The sequence below is a fragment of the Nerophis ophidion genome, linkage group LG07, assembly GCF_033978795.1.
Source record: "Nerophis ophidion isolate RoL-2023_Sa linkage group LG07, RoL_Noph_v1.0, whole genome shotgun sequence".
NCBI lineage: Eukaryota > Metazoa > Chordata > Actinopteri > Syngnathiformes > Syngnathidae > Nerophis > Nerophis ophidion.
In genome coordinates, this window is record NC_084617.1 from 79,132,103 (window position 1) to 79,155,604 (window position 23,502).

The 23,502-nt window shown below is 50.6% G+C and overlaps 1 protein-coding gene across 5 annotated transcripts in view; it reads right to left on the reverse strand.

The window, feature by feature from the left end:
* Window positions 1-3,516: 3,516 nt before the first annotated feature.
* dock5 (dedicator of cytokinesis 5) overlaps window positions 3,517-23,502 on the reverse strand; it is a 94,465-nt gene continuing 74,479 nt past the window's right edge. For 2 of the 5 annotated variants that reach the window (XM_061907241.1, XM_061907245.1), the window contains 7 exons: window positions 13,172-13,255; window positions 12,955-13,092; window positions 12,561-12,721; window positions 6,792-6,939; window positions 6,522-6,672; window positions 6,228-6,346; window positions 3,517-6,119 (listed from right to left, as the gene is read on the reverse strand). In XM_061907241.1, the coding sequence (XP_061763225.1) occupies window positions 6,018-6,119; window positions 6,228-6,346; window positions 6,522-6,672; window positions 6,792-6,939; window positions 12,561-12,721; window positions 12,955-13,092; window positions 13,172-13,255 (903 nt within the window). In that variant the 3' untranslated portion in view covers window positions 3,517-6,017. The remainder of the gene's footprint in view (window positions 6,120-6,227; window positions 6,347-6,521; window positions 6,673-6,791; window positions 6,940-12,560; window positions 12,722-12,954; window positions 13,093-13,171; window positions 13,256-23,502) is intronic. The other 3 variants (XM_061907243.1, XM_061907242.1, XM_061907244.1) reach the window with 3 other exon arrangements.

A 23,502-nucleotide genomic window follows, 5' to 3' on the forward strand; every position in this document is an offset into this window, starting at 1 on the left:
TTGTGCAAAAAGGGACCCTGTGATGCTGACAACGTGGACACTGGTTTCATAGTCACGGACATAAAAATGTCGAGAGGTAAAAATTCCACCAAAATAGAGAGTGATTTTAGTTTCAGCACATTTTAGATTGCACACGCACTTTTAGATCCAAAATGGAGACTTCATCAGTCTGCTGGCGTCAAGACTTCAGGCAAGTTCTTATTGTTCACTTTTTGTTGTGCTCGCTTCTTCGTCTTCAATCAGCTTATTTTGGCACAGAAAGTGAAGGAATGGTGAAAAATGTCTGCCAGATGAAGCTTGCAGTTTGCAGCAATAAATGTGAGGAAAGTAGAGACCTCTCCACTCACACAATGTGAGGAAAGTAGAGACCTCTCCACTCACACAATGTGAGGAAAGTAGAGACCTCTCCACTCACACAATGTGAGGAAAGTAGAGACCTCTCCACTCACACAATGTGAGGAAAGTAGAGACCTCTCCACTCACACAATGTGAGGAAAGTAGAGACCTCTCCACTCACACAATGTGAGGAAAGTAGAGACCTCTCCACTCACACAATGTGAGGAAAGTAGAGACCTCTCCACTCACACAATGTGAGGAAAGTAGAGACCTCTCCACTCACACAATGTGAGGAAAGTAGAGACCTCTCCACTCACACAATGTGAGGAAAGTAGAGACCTCTCCACTCACACAATGTGAGGAAAGTAGAGACCTCTCCACTCACACAATGTGAGGAAAGTAGAGACCTCTCCACTCACACAATGTGAGGAAAGTAGAGACCTCTCCACTCACACAATGTGAGGAAAGTAGAGACCTCTCCACTCACACAATGTGAGGAAAGTAGAGACCTCTCCACTCACACAATGTGAGGAAAGTAGAGACCTCTCCACTCACACAATGTGAGGAAAGTAGAGACCTCTCCACTCACACAATGTGAGGAAAGTAGAGACCTCTCCACTCACACAATGTGAGGAAAGTAGAGACCTCTCCACTCACACAATGTGAGGAAAGTAGAGACCTCTCCACTCACACAATGTGAGGAAAGTAGAGACCTCTCCACTCACACAATGTGAGGAAAGTAGAGACCTCTCCACTCACACAATGTGAGGAAAGTAGAGACCTCTCCACTCACACAATGTGAGGAAAGTAGAGACCTCTCCACTCACACAATGTGAGGAAAGTAGACACCTCTCCACTCACACAATGTGAGGAAAGTAGAGACCTCTCCACTCACACAATGTGAGGAAAGTAGAGACCTCTCCACTCACAAAATGTGAGGAAAGTAGACACCTCTCCACTCACACAATGTGAGGAAAGTAAACACCTCTCCACTCACACAATGTGAGGAAAGTAGACACCTCTCCACTCACACAATGTGAGGAAAGTAGAGACTTCTCCACTCACAAAATGGGACTACTAACCAAGCGAGAAGAGCAAAATGTGCAGCTTTCATTTAAATGATTCTGATTTCAAAGAAGGGTTTTGGTCAAAATTTGGGTGAACAAAATATAAAAGACTCAAGTCAAATGTGGACCCCAAAAATCAGGAGAAGCTTGAAGGGGAGAAAGACTGAGTCTGAAGAAAACAGAGCAAGAGTAGAACCAGTGCTCAAAAGACAAAGAAAAATAAGGTAAGCAGCAAGTATTCTATTTTGCGTCCTCTTCTACTGATGTTTTGGAAATGTTGCAAGAGCATGAGGAAACAGGCAAAGAAGTCCAAAAATGTTGATGTATTTTTTGCTCACAATGTTAGAAAATGGATGGATGGATGGGTGGATAGATGGATGGATGGATGGGTGGGTGGATAGATGGATGGATGGATGGGTGGATGGATGGATGGGTGGATGGATGGGTGGATAGATGGATGGATGGATGGATGTTAACCAGTGTGGAGTAATCATGGACCAGGGCAACAAAAACAAAACTAAGTGATCAAAATAATAGTTGTATATTTATATTTTATCCACACAGTCTACACTGAAAAATGGGCTCCAGTTCTGTAGATCAGGGGTTCTTAACATTTTGGACCTCGGGCCCAACTTTTCTACTACTGAGGGGCCCTGGACCTGCTAAAATATTAACACTGAATTAGTAATCTTACTTTTGATTTGAATCATAATCAAGACTTGTATGTAACATAAGTACATTTAACCTTCTCAAATGATATGACACCAGGTGTTAATCACAAAGAGGATTATATATCTAACACACAAACGTTAAGCTTAGGTCAGGCTGATTGGAAAAATAAGTAATGTACTGCAAAATAAAAAATGACACAGAATTATCCATCATTTTTGTACCGCTTAAACCTCTGGAGGTCGCAGGAGTGGCTGGAGAATTAAGTTGTGCTTGAAATAAATAAACTCAATAATGAACTAGACTGTCAATACAATTTAAAAGTTAAAGTGACAATTATTTTCGCACACACACACACACACACACACACACACACACACACACACACACACACACACACACACAAGGTGCGGTGAAATTATCTTCTGCATTTGGCTGCGCACGGACATCCTTCCTGCTGATTCCACCCACCATTTTGAAAGATGAATAAAGTTTGTGCTTGAGAACTTGAAAGACTTTTAGCTCCAGACGTCCTCATTGATGTGAAGCACTTGTCTCTCCAATCCACGTCTCCCATTGACATTCATTCAAATTAATTGAATTGGTATTAAAACATGACCATTTTAACATACACCATGCCTTTTAAAAAGAAAAACAAACTTTTAGACAATAAACATTGAAAACTAATAGAAAGTACTACAAACAACTGCAATAGTTTTATGATGCAATGCAATAATTATGTAGAGAATTTATTTAGGAGAGGACCGCTTTGGTATTTCCTTCCAGCTGCTTTTCCGTCAAACACACGATCAGCTTTTCCATATTTTCATAGATAAATGTCCGCCGTTTGGATTTCATCTTTCCATTCTTTCACTGATTTGTTCCAAGAAGATTGACGTGCTAAATATTTGCACCAAAGTGATCCGATGATGTTGCTTCACATCGGCAGGCATATTTCCAGCCACAAGTGACCTTCTAGCCAGACGCTCCATACACTCCGCCTCGGGCTTGGATCGATGTACTAGATTGCCCACGGCATCAAATTGCTGATGTGAAAATATGGAGGTAGTCTCCGTGGTGACCAAGCAAAGCGTTGGGCAAGCAAGTGTGCAACATCACCCCACAAACTGTAAGATTACTCCTCAGAGCTTCAGGGAAGATAGATATGCTGTCACTCTGTCTGACAGGAAGGAAGAGGCCATTAGCAAACTATGTTAGCAAGGAAAGGAACACCTAAAACATTCCATGAACTCCAAGCTGTTTGCAAGCATCACCTGCACTAATTGCATCTGCCAGATATAAACCACCGGCTTTAGTCAAATGTTTTAGTGCTCGCCTTTGAATAGGTCAACATGGAGAGGTATCTGGTTGTCATGGTAACATCCTCAGCAACCTAATCAAAAAGGTTGCAACGAGCTCAGTTGTGAAAACAGGCAGAAGAAAAGCTTGTTCAAACATTTATTGATCCGTGTGCACAGCAGAAAATGTCAATCCCTTGTAAAACTATTTCAAAACTACAAATACAACAAAAATACTGACAACTTAATAGAGGCTGCGTGCCGAGGTCACACCGCACTGTTGTGGCAACACACACTACATGCAAAACACTGCATACTAATTAAAAAACATCTGCTCATGTGCAAAACAAAAATATTGAAATTCAAGGATCAGCAATAATTTATCTTTTTGGGAATGAAGTTAATAATGATAATAATTAAAAACAGGAAATATAAAATGCATCAATGTTTGTAGCGTACAGTGTTTAGGTTTCTTCAAAGGAATAGTTTGATATTTATATCCACAGTTAATCAGTTATGTGGCAAGATTGGCATATTCACAGCAAGTTGGATTGGATTTGCAAGACATCTGCATGAAAGGGAAGAAAAGAAGAAAGGACTTCTATTCAGGGGTCTTTTACCTTCTTATTAAACCCCGCCACGGCACTTTAGTAAGTTGAATAAAAACTCTGCATTCTTCCACTCTTGCCTGACTGTGCTTACTTTGTTGTGATTGGTCAGGGGTCCCGGGGTCGCCATCATTAAACCATCATTGTGGAAAAAAACTTGGCTACAAACTCAATCAAATAATTGTAGTTACATAATATTTAAATATACAAAGCATCCAAGGCAGAAGAATATAAAAAAAGTAGCTAGTAAGAAACATCATTCAACTTACTGCATGAGGCCCTTAATTTGACACAACTGAGTCCATGTGAATAATTATCACATTTGTGAAGTCAGCCTTCTTCCGTGGACACAACTGACTCCATGTGAATAATTATCACATTTGGGAAGCCAGCCTTCTTCCGTGGACACAACTGAGTCCATGTGAATAATTATCACATTTGTGAAGCCAGCCTTCTTCCGTGGACACAACTGAGTCCATGTGAATAATTATCACATTTGGGAAGCCAAATCTTCCGTGGACACAACTGAGTCCATGGGCCAAATGTTGCCCTCTGGCCCCACCCGTTTAAAATGAGGAATATGACACCGCGGGCCTGAGTTATTAAGATCCAGATACAACACGCAGCACGGTGGCTCAGGGGTTAGTGCATGTGCCTCACAACACGAAGGTTCTGTGTTCAATCCCGGGCTGAACAGCATGTGTAATCTCTAAAACAGCATGTAGGATTGGAGGGCGTGTTGTGTTTCTTCTACTAAGACTGCGTCTGCAATTGAAAGGTGGCGCCCGTTTTAAATGAGGATTCTGTGTGTGCTGTGCATCACCATGGAGACACTCATTACTGCACATTCATCACATCATGACCCTCCCGACCATGTTTTTAAACAAGCAGGAGACATCTACCACATTTGATGGGCATTTTAAAATGAGTCCTCCAGTGCATCTGCATTGGCACTAAATAACAAAACGTTATTCCAAAAATATGAAATGACACCAAAACGCATCAATTGAATGAGTTTTATCAGCCCCTTAAGTCATCTAACAGCTATGAAATCATGAAAGAATGTTGCTGACATTGTTGAAATGTAGAGGTGGGACACAGGATTGTCTGTGCTTGCACTGCCCTGAGTGGAACTCACGTCCTTTTGAAAGAAAATGCAAAATAGTGCCCCCAAAAGTGATGAATGTTGATAAATCACATTGCACGATATATCATTTCCCCTCCCAGTATTTTCATGATCAGCATATATTTTGAATATTAATGTAAACAGACACACAATCCACTTTGCAAACGTTTAGTGGATCCGCTTTGGGCGTGCTATTTAATTTGCACCTGATTTAGTACGAGCAAACCTTTAGTAAACCAGTCCTTAACTGGAAAGACACACATGTTTTGTCCCGTACCCCACAAGGCATTGATAAAATGCCATTTCTATGTCAAACTGTACAAAACAGTAAGTTAATGTTGGAGTAACTGATACCGCCTAATAAAGGATTTCATTTAGTTGAGTTTCAAAGATCAGACGTAAAGAAATATTACATTGAGTATTTCCTCTCGAGTTGCACTTTGTCTGTGGTTGAATTTTTGATACAAATGTCAATCTATTCCTTTGAGCACGAGCTTCCCTCCAATGCACATCAACATGATGCTATTTGGAGGGCAGGCAGTTACAGTATTTACATCAAACACAAAGAACAATACAACATGTGCATCACATTCAGAAATGCCATCCAGTGTCTGTGAAATATAAAAGGATTAGATCGCCATTGGACACCACAGCTAAGATGTCCAAAGTAGTCCCTGCTTTTCATTGAACACATTTGAGCTTCATCAGTATCAAATATGGAATGCTGTTAAGCAGCGTCAAGCTTCTTTTTTTGATGCTATGAAAATTGTCGCCATAAAATCTTGCCTTGAGGAATATAAAAAGGTTTCGGCCTAGCAAAGCAAAATGTAAATCCGTGACTGGGATGATCCTGCATCTCTTGTTACCTGCGGCGTCTGACAAATAAAGTTGTCCAGGGAAGAAAGTTGAGGGTCTACTGGGGGCTGTGCTCATACGAGGGGAACATGGACTTCCGTGTTTTTGGAGGCGGCGGCGGCGGCTTGCTATCAACTTTCATTGGCAGCGGAGGAGTGAACTGCAGGGAGAAGGAGAAACTGCTGTTATATTTCTGAATATTTTAGTGTTTATATGCCATTAAATATGCATTAGCGGGGGGGATGGCATTTTATCTGAGCAGATGCACCTCTGAAGGGAAGCCGGCGTTGTCAATTTCATGCGGGTGCTTCTTCGGCGGCATAGGTGGAGGTGTCCCTGGGGTGTCGATGGCGTTGGCATCGTTGTCACTGAGAAGTGATGAGAAACCTACCACATAAGAGAAGAAATCAAATCCTTCCAGACGGCGTGCACCTGTGAAGGTGTGAGCTCTAATTGCAGCTTTACAGCAGAATGTGCTTCCACACGTCTGCTGATATAAGAGTGCGGGCGCAAGAAGACATGCAGTCTTGTGTCTGGCAGAGTGCTCTTCTGTGTTCCATACTTGAGCTGCGTGGAGTGTGAGGGGACGCAGGTAGCGGGCTGAGGGGGTTGGACAGGCTGAGCTGGGAGGACACACCCTGGAACAAGGACAGCGTCAGCCGTCGGTCTCCTAGTTGTAAACTCTTGGGTCTTTGCTGCTTCTCAGCAGGGGGCTGAAATCAAGGCGTGAAACAAAGGGTGAAAAAGGCAAATGGAGCTAGTCCCAATTCACGGCTGGATAAAAAAAAGCTAATATGGTTCATGAATATTTAACAAGTCGGATCATGCTCACCTCATCTCCATCCGACGGTCTCTCCAGCAGGACCTGAGACTTGCTCACGCTCCACTCTTTCCTGTTCTTTCTGCCAATCCTGTTGTCCTCCTCTGAGCGGGACAGAACCGAGGTCCTGCGATCGCTGGGCCGGGACAACAAAGAACTGCTTGTGAATGACAGGGACAGAGAAAGAGATGAGGATGAAGGATACATTGAAGTGTATGTCCAGACAACATAAGTCTATTCTCACTCCTGCAGCTGCACCCCATGCTCTCCCTCTTCTTAAAAGGGACTTGTTACACAAAACCAACTTTTCTTACCTGTTGGTACATGCTTTGTGTGTTGAAAAAGATGAATTCAAACTGGAGACATAGCTCAGATATTTCTAAAATAATCTTGCCTTTCCTTTCCAACACATAACGTCAGCAGATATTTCCATGCATGCTAGAGATGTACCCAAAGAGCTCGAGAAGGGCTCGTAGATGCACATGCATCACACACTGCTGCCATTTCTACAAGAGCAGTCAAGTTGTCACCTTCTGTCAATGCTCAATAAAAAGAGAATACAACAAATCCTTTTCAACTTATATTCAATTGAATAGACTGCAAAGACAAGATATTTCATCTTCACACTGACAAACTTCATTTTTTGGGGGCAAATAATGATGAACTTAGAATGTAATGACAGCAACACATGTTAAAAAAGGCATTTTTATCAGTGTGTTAGATGGCCTTCTCATATCTTAGCCTTCATATTACACCACACATTTTCAATGGGAGACAGGTCTGGACTACAGGCAGGCCAGTCTAGTGCCCACACTCTTTTACTATGAAGCCAAGCTGTTATAACACGTGGCTTAGCATCGTCTTGCTGCAATAAGCAGGGGCGTCCATGATAACGGCGCTTGGATGGCAACATATGTTGCTCCAAAAGCTGTATGTACCTTTCAGCATTAATGGTGCCTTCACAGATGTGTAAGTTAGCCATGCCTTGGGCACTAATACACCCCCATACCATCACACATGCTGACTACCACACTTTCACCCTACAACAATCACTAATACACCCCCATACCATCACACATGCTGACTACCACACTTTCACCCTACAACAATCACTAATACACCCCCATACCATCACACATGCTGACTACCACACTTTCACCCTACAACAATCACTAATACACCCCCATACCATCACACATGCTGACTACCACACTTTCACCCTACAACAATCACTAATACACCCCCATACCATCACACATGCTGACTACCACACTTTCACCCTACAACAATCACTAATACACCCCCATACCATCACACATGCTGCCTAGAACACTTTCACCCTACAACAATCACTAATACACCCCCATACCATCACACATGCTGACTACCACACTTTCACCCTACAAAAACCACTAATACACCCCCATACCATCACACATGCTGACTACCACACTTTCACCCTACAACAATCACTAATACACCCCCATACCATCACACATGCTGACTACCACACTTTCACCCTACAACAATCACTAATACACCCCCATACCATCACACATGCTGACTACAACACTTTCACCCTACAACAATCACTAATACACCCCCATACCATCACACATGCTGACCACAACACTTTCACCCTACAACAATCACTAATACACCCCCATACCATCACACATGCTGACTACCACACTTTCACCCTACAACAATCACTAATACACCCCCATACCATCACACATGCTGACTACCACACTTTCACCCTACAACAATCACTAATACACCCCCATACCATCACACATGCTGACTACCACACTTTCACCCTACAACAATCACTAATACACCCCCATACCATCACACATGCTGACTACCACACTTTCACCCTACAACAATCACTAATACACCCCCATACCATCACACATGCTGACTACCACACTTTCACCCTACAACAATCACTAATACACCCCCATACCATCACACATGCTGACTACCACACTTTCACCCTACAACAATCACTAATACACCCCCATACCATCACACATGCTGACTACAACACTTTCACCCTACAACAATCACTAATACACCCCCCATACCATCACACATGCTGACTACCACACTTTCACCCTACAACAATCACTAATACACCCCCATACCATCACACATGCTGACTACCACACTTTCACCCTACAACAATCACTAATACACCCCCATACCATCACACATGCTGACTACCACACTTTCACCCTACAACAATCACTAATACACCCCCATACCATCACACATGCTGACTACCACACTTTCACCCTACAACAATCACTAATACACCCCCATACCATCACACATGCTGACTACCACACTTTCACCCTACAACAATCACTAATACACCCCCATACCATCACACATGCTGCCTAGAACACTTTCACCCTACAACAATCACTAATACACCCCCATACCATCACACATGCTGACTACCACACTTTCACCCTACAAAAACCACTAATACACCCCCATACCATCACACATGCTGACTACCACACTTTCACCCTACAACAATCACTAATACACCCCCATACCATCACACATGCTGACTACCACACTTTCACCCTACAACAATCACTAATACACCCCCATACCATCACACATGCTGACTACCACACTTTCACCCTACAACAATCACTAATACACCCCCATACCATCACACATGCTGACTACCACACTTTCACCCTACAACAATCACTAATACACCCCCATACCATCACACATGCTGACTACCACACTTTCACCCTACAACAATCACTAATACACCCCCATACCATCACACATGCTGACTACCACACTTTCACCCTACAACAATCACTAATACACCCCCATACCATCACACATGCTGACTACCACACTTTCACCCTACAACAATCACTAATACACCCCCATACCATCACACATGCTGACTACAACACTTTCACCCTACAACAATCACTAATACACCCCCATACCATCACACATGCTGACTACCACACTTTCACCCTACAACAATCACTAATACACCCCCATACCATCACACATGCTGACTACCACACTTTCACCCTACAACAATCACTAATACACCCCCATACCATCACACATGCTGCCTAGAACACTTTCACCCTACAACAATCACTAATACACCCCCATACCATCACACATGCTGACTACAACACTTTCACCCTACAACAATCACTAATACACCCCCATACCATCACACATGCTGACTACCACACTTTCACCCTACAACAATCACTAATACACCCCCATACCATCACACATGCTGACTACCACACTTTCACCCTACAACAACCACTAATACACCCCCATACCATCACACATGCTGACTACCACACTTTCACCCTACAACAATCACTAATACACCCCCATACCATCACACATGCTGACTACCACACTTTCACCCTACAACAATCACTAATACACCCCCATACCATCACACATGCTGACTACAACACTTTCACCCTACAACAATCACTAATACACCCCCATACCATCACACATGCTGACCACAACACTTTCACCCTACAACAATCACTAATACACCCCCATACCATCACACATGCTGACTACCACACTTTCACCCTACAACAATCACTAATACACCCCCATACCATCACACATGCTGACTACCACACTTTCACCCTACAACAATCACTAATACACCCCCATACCATCACACATGCTGACTACAACACTTTCACCCTACAACAATCACTAATACACCCCCATACCATCACACATGCTGACTACAACACTTTCACCCTACAACAATCACTAATACACCCCCATACCATCACACATGCTGACTACAACACTTTCACCCTACAACAATCACTAATACACCCCCATACCATCACACATGCTGACTACCACACTTTCACCCTACAACAATCACTAATACACCCCCATACCATCACACATGCTGACTACAACACTTTCACCCTACAACAATCACTAATACACCCCCATACCATCACACATGCTGACTACAACACTTTCACCCTACAACAATCACTAATACACCCCCATACCATCACACATGCTGACTACAACACTTTCACCCTACAACAATCACTAATACACCCCCATACCATCACACATGCTGACTACCACACTTTCACCCTACAACAATCCGGATGGTTCTTTTCCTCTTTGGTCCAGTTTCCAAAAACAATTTGAAATGTGGACTCGTCAGGCCACAGAACACTTTTCCACTTTGCATCAGTCCATCTTAGATGAGCTCGGGCCCAGTTAAGCTGTTGGCGTTACCGGGTGTTGTTGATCAATGGCTTTGGCTTTGCATAGTAGAGTTTTAACTTGCCCGTACAGATGTAGCGACCAACTGTAGTTACTGTCAGTGGTTTTCTAAAGTGTTCCCGAGCCCATGTGGTGATATCCCTTACACACTGACGTGGCTTTTTGATGCAGTACCGCCTGAGGGATCAAAGGTCACGAGCATCCAATGTTGGTGTTCAGCCCTGCTGCTTACGTGCAGTGATTTCTCCACATTCTGTCAACCTTTGGATGATTTTACAGAGTGTAGATGGTGAAATCCCTAAATTCCTTGCAATAGCTGCTTGAGAAATGTTGTTGTTAAACAATTTTCTCAGGCATTTGTTGACAAAGTGGTGACCCTTGCCCCGTCCTTGTTTGTGAATGAGTGAGCATTTCATGTCATTTTTGAACATCCTGGTACTAACAGACGTTGAATGTCTCTGGACCGTGATCATTAAACCATGACTATTTAGTGGAAAAAAATACGTACATCATGTAGCAGTTAGTAATGGATTCAATAGATTAGCCAGGTAATATTAGCGTGCCAAAGCACACACATTTAGTCGTGCACACACACACTACATCAGCAAGGTGACACACGTGCATGTGACAAGCACTGCGTACATTATAACACCTGTTCACATTCAAAGATGTCTTTTTCACGACTGGCAATGGCATTCACAAGTGTTAGTAGAACTCCAAGCTTCATGACTTTGCCACGATCAAAAAAAAAGGCGCCATGGCAAAGTCCGCCTAATTGGTTCGCTTTCCACGACTTAAAAGGCAATATCATGTTTTTTTTTCTGCATTTGAAAGACGTCCTTGTTGTCTACTTAACATGGAACGCTGGTTCTTTGCTCTAAATCCTGCATGGATGAAGTTTTACAGACTGTCTACAAGCTGCTTTCTGACCATCTCTTCAGGATCCATGTTGTAGTTTTTTACGCTTCTGTATGGAGTCAACTGCCTGATACTGAAATGGTAACAGGGAAGCTTGCATGTACGAGCCAGTCTGCCCCACAACAAGAGGATAGAAAACAAGATGGAGCTTATCGACTACAATGGCGGACTAGTACCAAGCTCTTTGGGTAAATCTCCACCATCTATGGAGATATCCGCTGACGTTACCAATGGAACAAATATTGTAACGGCACGTCTGAAGTAAGTATAAAGAAAGGCAGGATTGTTTTATAAATAACTCTGAAATACCTCTCAAGTTTTTGTTTTTTCAGATCCCAAATACACAAAAACAGGTACAAATTTGGGAGAAAAGTAGCTTTTGCATAATGGGTCCCCTCTAAGCACTTTTGCCTAACGTAAACAAAGAAGAGGAAGGTGCATGACTTCAAGTGCCTAAAGAACAGCTGAGTGCAGATGGGAGAGTCGGGTCAAAGGAGCACAAACCAAACTACAAGAAACTTGGACATTGGGGGACAAAAGGAGCGGTGCGGGGGTGCAGGGACTGACTCTTGGGAGGAGATGTAGGAATGTCCGTCGGATGACGCAGAGCCACTGGAGGCGTTGGAGAGGGTTGAGACCGTGGACATGCGACGCAGTGTGGAGGACAGGATGTAGGGCATCACCACAGAGCCCACGCGACTCTTCTTCCTCTCAGTGAGAGAGCAGGGCTGGGACACACAAATAGGATTAAGCATCATTAGAGAATCCATGCGGGGGGGGGGGGGGGGGGGGGGGGGGGGGGACACAATGACAGACGCCAGCCACAAAGGAGCAGCAAGAATTTATTAGCCTGGACTAATATAATCTACACTCTGCTTTGAATGCGGGAGGAAGTGCAGGAGGCCAAAGGCTTAAGTTGGCACTTTCTTCCTTGAAATTGAGTTTGCACCTGGCAACGCACCAAGGTTATGACGCCGTAATGCTTCTCCACTTTCTCCCGAAGGTCCTGGAAACAAGTAACCAGACGGTTGTGTAAGGGCTTCAGCTGCTCTGTCGTCTTCTCCCCGTGGATGCGGATACCATCTGCCAAGAGAGGGATCTGAAAGGGAAGACAGACACTTCAAGAGTTACGCAATATGTTGTGCTTTTGCCAAGAAAAGTGGAGTGCGCAGATCTACCTGCAGGGCGATGAGGTGTTTAAGGGAATCAATACGTTCGCCGTCTTCCGGGTGCTCGTGGATGTAGGTGTCAGTGAAAAATGCCTACGGAGGACAAATATTTGGAAGCATTTTTCACATGCACACTTTCAATTTAGCTGCTGGCTCCACTGGATATGTTTCCACATCTTGACACTGAGGCTCGAGTATCATCCTGGTAAACAAAGCAAGCCACAACTGATGCTCTCTGTTGGTAGGAGCTTAGAAGTTCAACATACACATCAAGTAGATTTGTACATGGTTTGTGTCTCTAGACATTCAACAACACCCTATAATTAATATAGTAAGGCTTCCTGAGGCCCAGCCAATCAGTGACTGCGATACTGAACTGATTGATTTGGTCTCCTTTAGAGGCCAACACTAATGTAGGTTTGATACTTTTTGTTGATTTTGGCCATTTTTTTCTTGAAACTTCCTGATAAATTGTAGAATTAGATTTTAAAAAAATCTGCATTGTGGCAAAGCAGCAATGTTTGAAGCAGGATGTGACAACTTGACTTAATTTAACAATCAATATTTAGACATCTGTCCAAAGACTCAGAATCGTCCATGTTTCAATCAGGAAACGTCAAATAATGGATCATTTTTCCCACCTCTACCTCGTTATACGCCAGAGAATAAGAAGACAGCAAGAAGGATCAATGTTGCTGACTTAGCAACTTTGCTATTTTTAGAGAGTTAATTAGACCCCCTCTAGAAACAAAAGCAATTAACAACAGATCTAATTAGAAGACTTAACTCTGACGAGAAAGCACTAATGGCTGGCTTGAACAAGCAGCGAGTGCTGCTGTGGACACTTCCCCCGACTGCAAGCAGCGAGTGCTGCTATGGACACTTCCCCCGACTGCAAGCAGCGAGTGCTGCTGTGGACACTTCCCCCGACTGCAAGCAGCGAGTGCTGCTGTGGACACTTCCCCCGACTGCAAGCAGCGAGTGCTGCTGTGGACACTTCCCCCGACTGCAAGCAGCGAGTGCTGCTATGGACACTTCCCCCGACTGCAAGCAGCGAGTGCTGCTGTGGACACTTCCCCCGACTGCAAGCAGCGAGTGCTGCTATGGACACTTCCCCCGACTGCAAGCAGCGAGTGCTGCTATGGACACTTCCCACGACTGCAAGCAGCGAGTGCTGCTATGGACACTTCCCCGACTGCAAGCAGCGAGTGCTGCTATGGACACTTCCCCCGACTGCAAGCAGCGAGTGCTGCTATGGACACTTCCCCCGACTGCAAGCAGCGAGTGCTGCTGTGGACACTTCCCCCGACTGCAAGCAGCGAGTGCTGCTGTGGACACTTCCCCCGACTGCAAGCAGCGAGTGCTGCTGTGGACACTTCCCCCGACTGCAAGCAGCGAGTGCTGCTGTGGACACTTCCCCCGACTGCAAGCAGCGAGTGCTGCTGTGGACACTTCCCCCGACTGCAAGCAGCGAGTTGCTGCTGTGGACACTTCCCCCGACTGCAAGCAGCGAGTGCTGCTATGGACACTTCCCCCGACTGCAAGCAGCGAGTGCTGCTATGGACACTTCCCACGACTGCAAGCAGCGAGTGCTGCTATGGACACTTCCCCCGACTGCAAGCAGCGAGTGCTGCTATGGACACTTCCCCCGACTGCAAGCAGCGAGTGCTGCTATGGACACTTCCCCCGACTGCAAGCAGCGAGTGCTGCTGTGGACACTTCCCCCGACTGCAAGCAGCGAGTGCTGCTGTGGACACTTCCCCCGACTGCAAGCAGCGAGTGCTGCTGTGGACACTTCCCCCGACTGCAAGCAGCGAGTGCTGCTGTGGACACTTCCCCCGACTGCAAGCAGCGAGTGCTGCTGTGGACACTTCCCCCGACTGCAAGCAGCGAGTGCTGCTGTGGACACTTCCCCCGACTGCAAGCAGCGAGTGCTGCTATGGACACTTCCCCCGACTGCAAGCAGCGAGTGCTGCTATGGACACTTCCCCCGACTGCAAGCAGCGAGTGCTGCTATGGACACTTCCCCCGACTGCAAGCAGCGAGTGCTGCTATGGACACTTCCCTCGACTGCAAGCAGCGAGTGCTGCTATGGACACTTCCCCCGACTGCAAGCAGCGAGTGCTGCTATGGACACTTCCCCCGACTGCAAGCAGCGAGTGCTGCTGTGGACACTTCCCCCGACTGCAAGCAGCGAGTGCTGCTGTGGACACTTCCCCCGACTGCAAGCAGCGAGTGCTGCTATGGACACTTCCCCCGACTGCAAGCAGCGAGTGCTGCTATGGACACTTCCCCCGACTGCAAGCAGCGAGTGCTGCTGTGGACACTTCCCCCGACTGCAAGCAGCGAGTGCTGCTATGGACACTTCCCCCGACTGCAAGCAGCGAGTGCTGCTGTGGACACTTCCCCCGACTGCAAGCAGCGAGTGCTGCTGTGGACACTTCCCCCGACTGCAAGCAGCGAGTGCTGCTATGGACACTTCCCCCGACTGCAAGCAGCGAGTGCTGCTGTGGACACTTCCCCCGACTGCAAGCAGCGAGTGCTGCTGTGGACACTTCCCACGACTGCAAGCAGCGAGTGCTGCTATGGACACTTCCCCCGACTGCAAGCAGCGAGTGCTGCTGTGGACACTTCCCCGACTGCAAGCAGCGAGTGCTGCTGTGGACACTTCCCCCGACTGCAAGCAGCGAGTGCTGCTGTGGACACTTCCCCCGACTGCAAGCAGCGAGTGCTGCTGTGGACACTTCCCCCGACTGCAAGCAGCGAGTGCTGCTATGGACACTTCCCCCGACTGCAAGCAGCAAGTGCTGCTGTGGACACTTCCCCCGACTGCAAGCAGCGAGTGCTGCTGTGGACACTTCCCACGACTGCAAGCAGCGAGTGCTGCTATGGACACTTCCCCCGACTGCAAGCAGCGAGTGCTGCTATGGACACTTCCCCCGACTGCAAGCAGCGAGTGCTGCTGTGGACACTTCCCCCGACTGCAAGCAGCGAGTGCTGCTATGGACACTTCCCCCGACTGCAAGCAGCGAGTGCTGCTGTGGACACTTCCCCCGACTGCAAGCAGCGAGTGCTGCTGTGGACACTTCCCCCGACTGCAAGCAGCGAGTGCTGCTATGGACACTTCCCCCGACTGCAAGCAGCGAGTGCTGCTGTGGACACTTCCCCCGACTGCAAGCAGCGAGTGCTGCTGTGGACACTTCCCACGACTGCAAGCAGCGAGTGCTGCTGTGGACACTTCCCCCGACTGCAAGCAGCGAGTGCTGCTGTGGACACTTCCCCCGACTGCAAGCAGCGAGTGCTGCTATGGACACTTCCCCCGACTGCAAGCAGCGAGTGCTGCTGTGGACACTTCCCCCGACTGCAAGCAGCGAGTGCTGCTGTGGACACTTCCCCCGACTGCAAGCAGCGAGTGCTGCTGTGGACACTTCCCCCGACTGCAAGCAGCGAGTGCTGCTATGGACACTTCCCCCGACTGCAAGCAGCGAGTGCTGCTGTGGACACTTCCCCCGACTGCAAGCAGCGAGTGCTGCTGTGGACACTTCCCACGACTGCAAGCAGCGAGTGCTGCTATGGACACTTCCCCCGACTGCAAGCAGCGAGTGCTGCTATGGACACTTCCCCCGACTGCAAGCAGCGAGTGCTGCTATGGACACTTCCCCGACTGCAAGCAGCGAGTGCTGCTATGGACACTTCCCCCGACTGCAAGCAGCGAGTGCTGCTATGGACACTTCCCCCGACTGCAAGCAGCGAGTGCTGCTGTGGACACTTCCCCCGACTGCAAGCAGCGAGTGCTGCTGATGGACACTTCCCCCGACTGCAAGCAGCGAGTGCTGCTATGGACACTTCCCCCGACTGCAAGCAGCGAGTGCTGCTATGGACACTTCCCCCGACTGCAAGCAGCGAGTGCTGCTGTGGACACTTCCCCCGACTGCAAGCAGCGAGTGCTGCTATGGACACTTCCCCCGACTGCAAGCAGCGAGTGCTGCTGTGGACACTTCCCCCGACTGCAAGCAGCGAGTGCTGCTAGTGGACACTTCCCCGACTGCAAGCAGCGAGTGCTGCTGTGGACACTTCCCCCGACTGCAAGCAGCGAGTGCTGCTATGGACACTTCCCCGACTGCAAGCAGCGAGTGCTGCTGTGGACACTTCCCCGACTGCAAGCAGCGAGTGCTGCTATGGACACTTCCCCCGACTGCAAGCAGCGAGTGCTGCTATGGACACTTCCCCCGACTGCAAGCAGCGAGTGCTGCTGTGGACACTTCCCCCGACTGCAAGCAGCGAGTGCTGCTATGGACACTTCCCCCGACTGCAAGCAGCGAGTGCTGCTATGGACACTTCCCCCGACTGCAAGCAGCGAAGTGCTGCTGTGGACACTTCCCCCGACTGCAAGCAGCGAGTGCTGCTGTGGACACTTCCCACGACTGCAAGCAGCGAGTGCTGCTATGGACACTTCCCCGACTGCAAGCAGCGAGTGCTGCTATGGACACTTCCCCCGACTGCAAGCAGCGAGGTGCTGCTATGGACACTTCCCCGACTGCAAGCAGCGAGTGCTGCTATGGACACTTCCCCCGACTGCAAGCAGCGAGTGCTGCTATGGACACTTCCCCGACTGCAAGCAGCGAGTGCTGCTGTGGACACTTCCCCCGACTGCAAGCAGCGAGTGCTGCTGTGGACACTTCCCCCGACTGCAAGCAGCGAGTGCTGCTATGGACACTTCCCCCGACTGCAAGCAGCGAGTGCTGCTATGGACACTTCCCCCGACTGCAAGCAGCGAGTGCTGCTGTGGACACTTCCCCCGACTGCAAGCAGCGAGTGCTGCTATGGACACTTCCCCCGACTGCAAGCAGCGAGTGCTGCTGTGGACACTTCCCCCGACTGCAAGCAGCGAGTGCTGCTATGGACACTTCCCCCGACTGCAAGCAGCGAGTGCTGCTGTGGACACTTCCCCCGACTGCAAGCAGCGAGTGCTGCTGTGGACACTTCCCCCGACTGCAAGCAGCGAGTGCTGCTGTGGACACTTCCCCCGACTGCAAGCAGCGAGTGCTGCTGTGGACACTTCCCCCGACTGCAAGCAGCGAGTGCTGCTGTGGACACTTCCCCCGACTGCAAGCAGCGAGTGCTGCTGTGGACACTTCCCCCGACTGCAAGCAGCGAGTGCTGCTATGGACACTTCCCCCGACTGCAAGCAGCAAGTGCTGCTGTGGACACTTCCCCCGACTGCAAGCAGCGAGTGCTGCTGTGGACACTTCCCACGACTGCAAGCAGCGAGTGCTGCTATGGACACTTCCCCCGACTGCAAGCAGCGAGTGCTGCTATGGACACTTCCCCCGACTGCAAGCAGCGAGTGCTGCTATGGACACTTCCCTCGACTGCAAGCAGCGAGTGCTGCTATGGACACTTCCCCCGACTGCAAGCAGCGAGTGCTGCTATGGACACTTCCCCCGACTGCAAGCAGCGAGTGCTGCTGTGGACACTTCCCCGACTGCAAGCAGCGAGTGCTGCTGTGGACACTTCCCCCGACTGCAAGCAGCGAGTGCTGCTATTGACACTTCCCCCGACTGCAAGCAGCGAGTGCTGCTATGGACACTTCCCCGACTGCAAGCAGCGAGTGCTGCTGTGGACACTTCCCCCGACTGCAAGCAGCGAGTGCTGCTATGGACACTTCCCCCGACTGCAAGCAGCGAGTGCTGCTGTGGACACTTCCCCCGACTGCAAGCAGCGAGTGCTGCTATGGACACTTCCCCCGACTGCAAGCAGCGAGTGCTGCTGTGGACACTTCCCCCGACTGCAAGCAGCGAGTGCTGCTGTGGACACTTCCCCCGACTGCAAGCAGCGAGTGCTGCTATGGACACTTCCCCCGACTGCAAGCAGCGAGTGCTGCTATGGACACTTCCCCCGACTGCAAGCAGCGAGTGCTGCTATGGACACTTCCCCCGACTGCAAGCAGCGAGTGCTGCTATGGACACTTCCCTCGACTGCAAGCAGCGAGTGCTGCTATGGACACTTCCCCCGACTGCAAGCAGCGAGTGCTGCTATGGACACTTCCCCCGACTGCAAGCAGCGAGTGCTGCTGTGGACACTTCCCCCGACTGCAAGCAGCGAGTGCTGCTGTGGACACTTCCCCCGACTGCAAGCAGCGAGTGCTGCTATGGACACTTCCCCCGACTGCAAGCAGCGAGTGCTGCTATGGACACTTCCCCCGACTGCAAGCAGCGAGTGCTGCTGTGGACACTTCCCCCGACTGCAAGCAGCGAGTGCTGCTATGGACACTTCCCCCGACTGCAAGCAGCGAGTGCTGCTGTGGACACTTCCCCCGACTGCAAGCAGCGAGTGCTGCTGTGGACACTTCCCCCGACTGCAAGCAGCGAGTGCTGCTATGGACACTTCCCCCGACTGCAAGCAGCGAGTGCTGCTGTGGACACTTCCCCCGACTGCAAGCAGCGAGTGCTGCTGTGGACACTTCCCACGACTGCAAGCAGCGAGTGCTGCTATGGACACTTCCCCCGACTGCAAGCAGCGAGTGCTGCTGTGGACACTTCCCCCGACTGCAAGCAGCGAGTGCTGCTGTGGACACTTCCCCCGACTGCAAGCAGCGAGTGCTGCTGTGGACACTTCCCCCGACTGCAAGCAGCGAGTGCTGCTGTGGACACTTCCCCCGACTGCAAGCAGCGAGTGCTGCTATGGACACTTCCCCCGACTGCAAGCAGCGAGTGCTGCTGTGGACACTTCCCCCGACTGCAAGCAGCGAGTGCTGCTGTGGACACTTCCCCCGACTGCAAGCAGCGAGTGCTGCTATGGACACTTCCCCGACTGCAAGCAGCGAGTGCTGCTATGGACACTTCCCCCGACTGCAAGCAGCGAGTGCTGCTGTGGACACTTCCCCCGACTGCAAGCAGCGAGTGCTGCTATGGACACTTCCCCCGACTGCAAGCAGCGAGTGCTGCTGTGGACACTTCCCCCGACTGCAAGCAGCGAGTGCTGCTGTGGACACTTCCCCCGACTGCAAGCAGCGAGTGCTGCTATGGACACTTCCCCCGACTGCAAGCAGCGAGTGCTGCTGTGGACACTTCCCCCGACTGCAAGCAGCGAGTGCTGCTGTGGACACTTCCCACGACTGCAAGCAGCGAGTGCTGCTATGGACACTTCCCCCGACTGCAAGCAGCGAGTGCTGCTGTGGACACTTCCCCCGACTGCAAGCAGCGAGTGCTGCTGTGGACACTTCCCCCGACTGCAAGCAGCGAGTGCTGCTAGTGGACACTTCCCCCGACTGCAAGCAGCGAGTGCTGCTGTGGACACTTCCCCCGACTGCAAGCAGCGAGTGCTGCTATGGACACTTCCCCCGACTGCAAGCAGCGAGTGCTGCTGTGGACACTTCCCCCGACTGCAAGCAGCGAGTGCTGCTGTGGACACTTCCCACGACTGCAAGCAGCGAGTGCTGCTATGGACACTTCCCCCGACTGCAAGCAGCGAGTGCTGCTATGGACACTTCCCCCGACTGCAAGCAGCGAGTGCTGCTATGGACACTTCCCTCGACTGCAAGCAGCGAGTGCTGCTATGGACACTTCCCCCGACTGCAAGCAGCGAGTGCTGCTATGGACACTTCCCCCGACTGCAAGCAGCGAGTGCTGCTGTGGACACTTCCCCCCGACTGCAAGCAGCGAGTGCTGCTGTGGACACTTCCCCCGACTGCAAGCAGCGAGTGCTGCTATGGACACTTCCCCCGACTGCAAGCAGCGAGTGCTGCTATGGACACTTCCCCGACTGCAAGCAGCGAGTGCTGCTGTGGACACTTCCCCCGACTGCAAGCAGCGAGTGCTGCTATGGACACTTCCCCCGACTGCAAGCAGCGAGTGCTGCTATGGACACTTCCCCCGACTGCAAGCAGCGAGTGCTGCTATGGACACTTCCCCGACTGCAAGCAGCGAGTGCTGCTGTGGACACTTCCCCCGACTGCAAGCAGCGAGTGCTGCTGTGGACACTTCCCCCGACTGCAAGCAGCGAGTGCTGCTGTGGACACTTCCCCCGACTGCAAGCAGCGAGTGCTGCTATGGACACTTCCCCCGACTGCAAGCAGCGAGTGCTGCTGTGGACACTTCCCCCGACTGCAAGCAGCGAGTGCTGCTGTGGACACTTCCCACGACTGCAAGCAGCGAGTGCTGCTATGGACACTTCCCCCGACTGCAAGCAGCGAGTGCTGCTATGGACACTTCCCCCGACTGCAAGCAGCGAGTGCTGCTGTGGACACTTCCCCGACTGCAAGCAGCGAGTGCTGCTATGGACACTTCCCCCGACTGCAAGCAGCGAGTGCTGCTATGGACACTTCCCCCGACTGCAAGCAGCGAGTGCTGCTGTGGACACTTCCCCCGACTGCAAGCAGCGAGTGCTGCTGTGGACACTTCCCACGACTGCAAGCAGCGAGTGCTGCTATGGACACTTCCCCCGACTGCAAGCAGCGAGTGCTGCTATGGACACTTCCCCCGACTGCAAGCAGCGAGTGCTGCTGTGGACACTTCCCCTCGACTGCAAGCAGCGAGTGCTGCTATGGACACTTCCCCCGACTGCAAGCAGCGAGTGCTGCTATGGACACTTCCCCCGACTGCAAGCAGCGAGTGCTGCTGTGGACACTTCCCCCGACTGCAAGCAGCGAGTGCTGCTGTGGACACTTCCCCCGACTGCAAGCAGCGAGTGCTGCTATTGGACACTTCCCCCGACTGCAAGCAGCGAGTGCTGCTATGGACACTTCCCCCGACTGCAAGCAGCGAGTGCTGCTGTGGACACTTCCCCCGACTGCAAGCAGCGAGTGCTGCTATGGACACTTCCCCCGACTGCAAGCAGCGAGTGCTGCTGTGGACACTTCCCCCGACTGCAAGCAGCGAGTGCTGCTATGGACACTTCCCCCGACTGCAAGCAGCGAGTGCTGCTGTGGACACTTCCCCCGACTGCAAGCAGCGAGTGCTGCTGTGGACACTTCCCCCGACTGCAAGCAGCGAGTGCTGCTGATGGACACTTCCCCCGACTGCAAGCAGCGAGTGCTGCTATGGACACTTCCCCCGACTGCAAGCAGCGAGTGCTGCTGTGGACACTTCCCCCGACTGCAAGCAGCGAGTGCTGCTGTGGACACTTCCCCCGACTGCAAGCAGCGAGTGCTGCTATGGACACTTCCCCCGACTGCAAGCAGCGAGTGCTGCTGTGGACACTTCCCCCGACTGCAAGCAGCGAGTTGCTGCTGTGGACACTTCCCACGACTGCAAGCAGCGAGTGCTGCTATGGACACTTCCCCCGACTGCAAGCAGCGAGTGCTGCTATGGACACTTCCCCCGACTGCAAGCAGCGAGTGCTGCTAGTGGACACTTCCCTCGACTGCAAGCAGCGAGTGCTGCTATGGACACTTCCCCCGACTGCAAGCAGCGAGTGCTGCTATGGACACTTCCCCGACTGCAAGCAGCGAGTGCTGCTGTGGACACTTCCCCCGACTGCAAGCAGCGAGTGCTGCTGTGGACACTTCCCCCGACTGCAAGCAGCGAGTGCTGCTATGGACACTTCCCCCGACTGCAAGCAGCGAGTGCTGCTATGGACACTTCCCCCGACTGCAAGCAGCGAGTGCTGCTGTGGACACTTCCCCCGACTGCAAGCAGCGAGTGCTGCTATGGACACTTCCCCGACTGCAAGCAGCGAGTGCTGCTGTGGACACTTCCCCCGACTGCAAGCAGCGAGTGCTGCTATGGACACTTCCCCCGACTGCAAGCAGCGAGTGCTGCTGTGGACACTTCCCCCGACTGCAAGCAGCGAGTGCTGCTGTGGACACTTCCCCCGACTGCAAGCAGCGAGTGCTGCTGTGGACACTTCCCACGACTGCAAGCAGCGAGTGCTGCTATGGACACTTCCCCCGACTGCAAGCAGCGAGTGCTGCTATGGACACTTCCCCCGACTGCAAGCAGCGAGTGCTGCTGTGGACACTTCCCCCGACTGCAAGCAGCGAGTGCTGCTGTGGACACTTCCCACGACTGCAAGCAGCGAGTGCTGCTATGGACACTTCCCCCGACTGCAAGCAGCGAGTGCTGCTATGGACACTTCCCCCGACTGCAAGCAGCGAGTGCTGCTGTGGGACACTTCCCCCGACTGCAAGCAGCGAGTGCTGCTATGGACACTTCCCCCCGACTGCAAGCAGCGAGTGCTGCTATGGACACTTCCCCCGACTGCAAGCAGCGAGTGCTGCTGTGGACACTTCCCCCGACTGCAAGCAGCGAGTGCTGCTGTGGACACTTCCCACGACTGCAAGCAGCGAGTGCTGCTATGGACACTTCCCCCGACTGCAAGCAGCGAGTGCTGCTATGGAC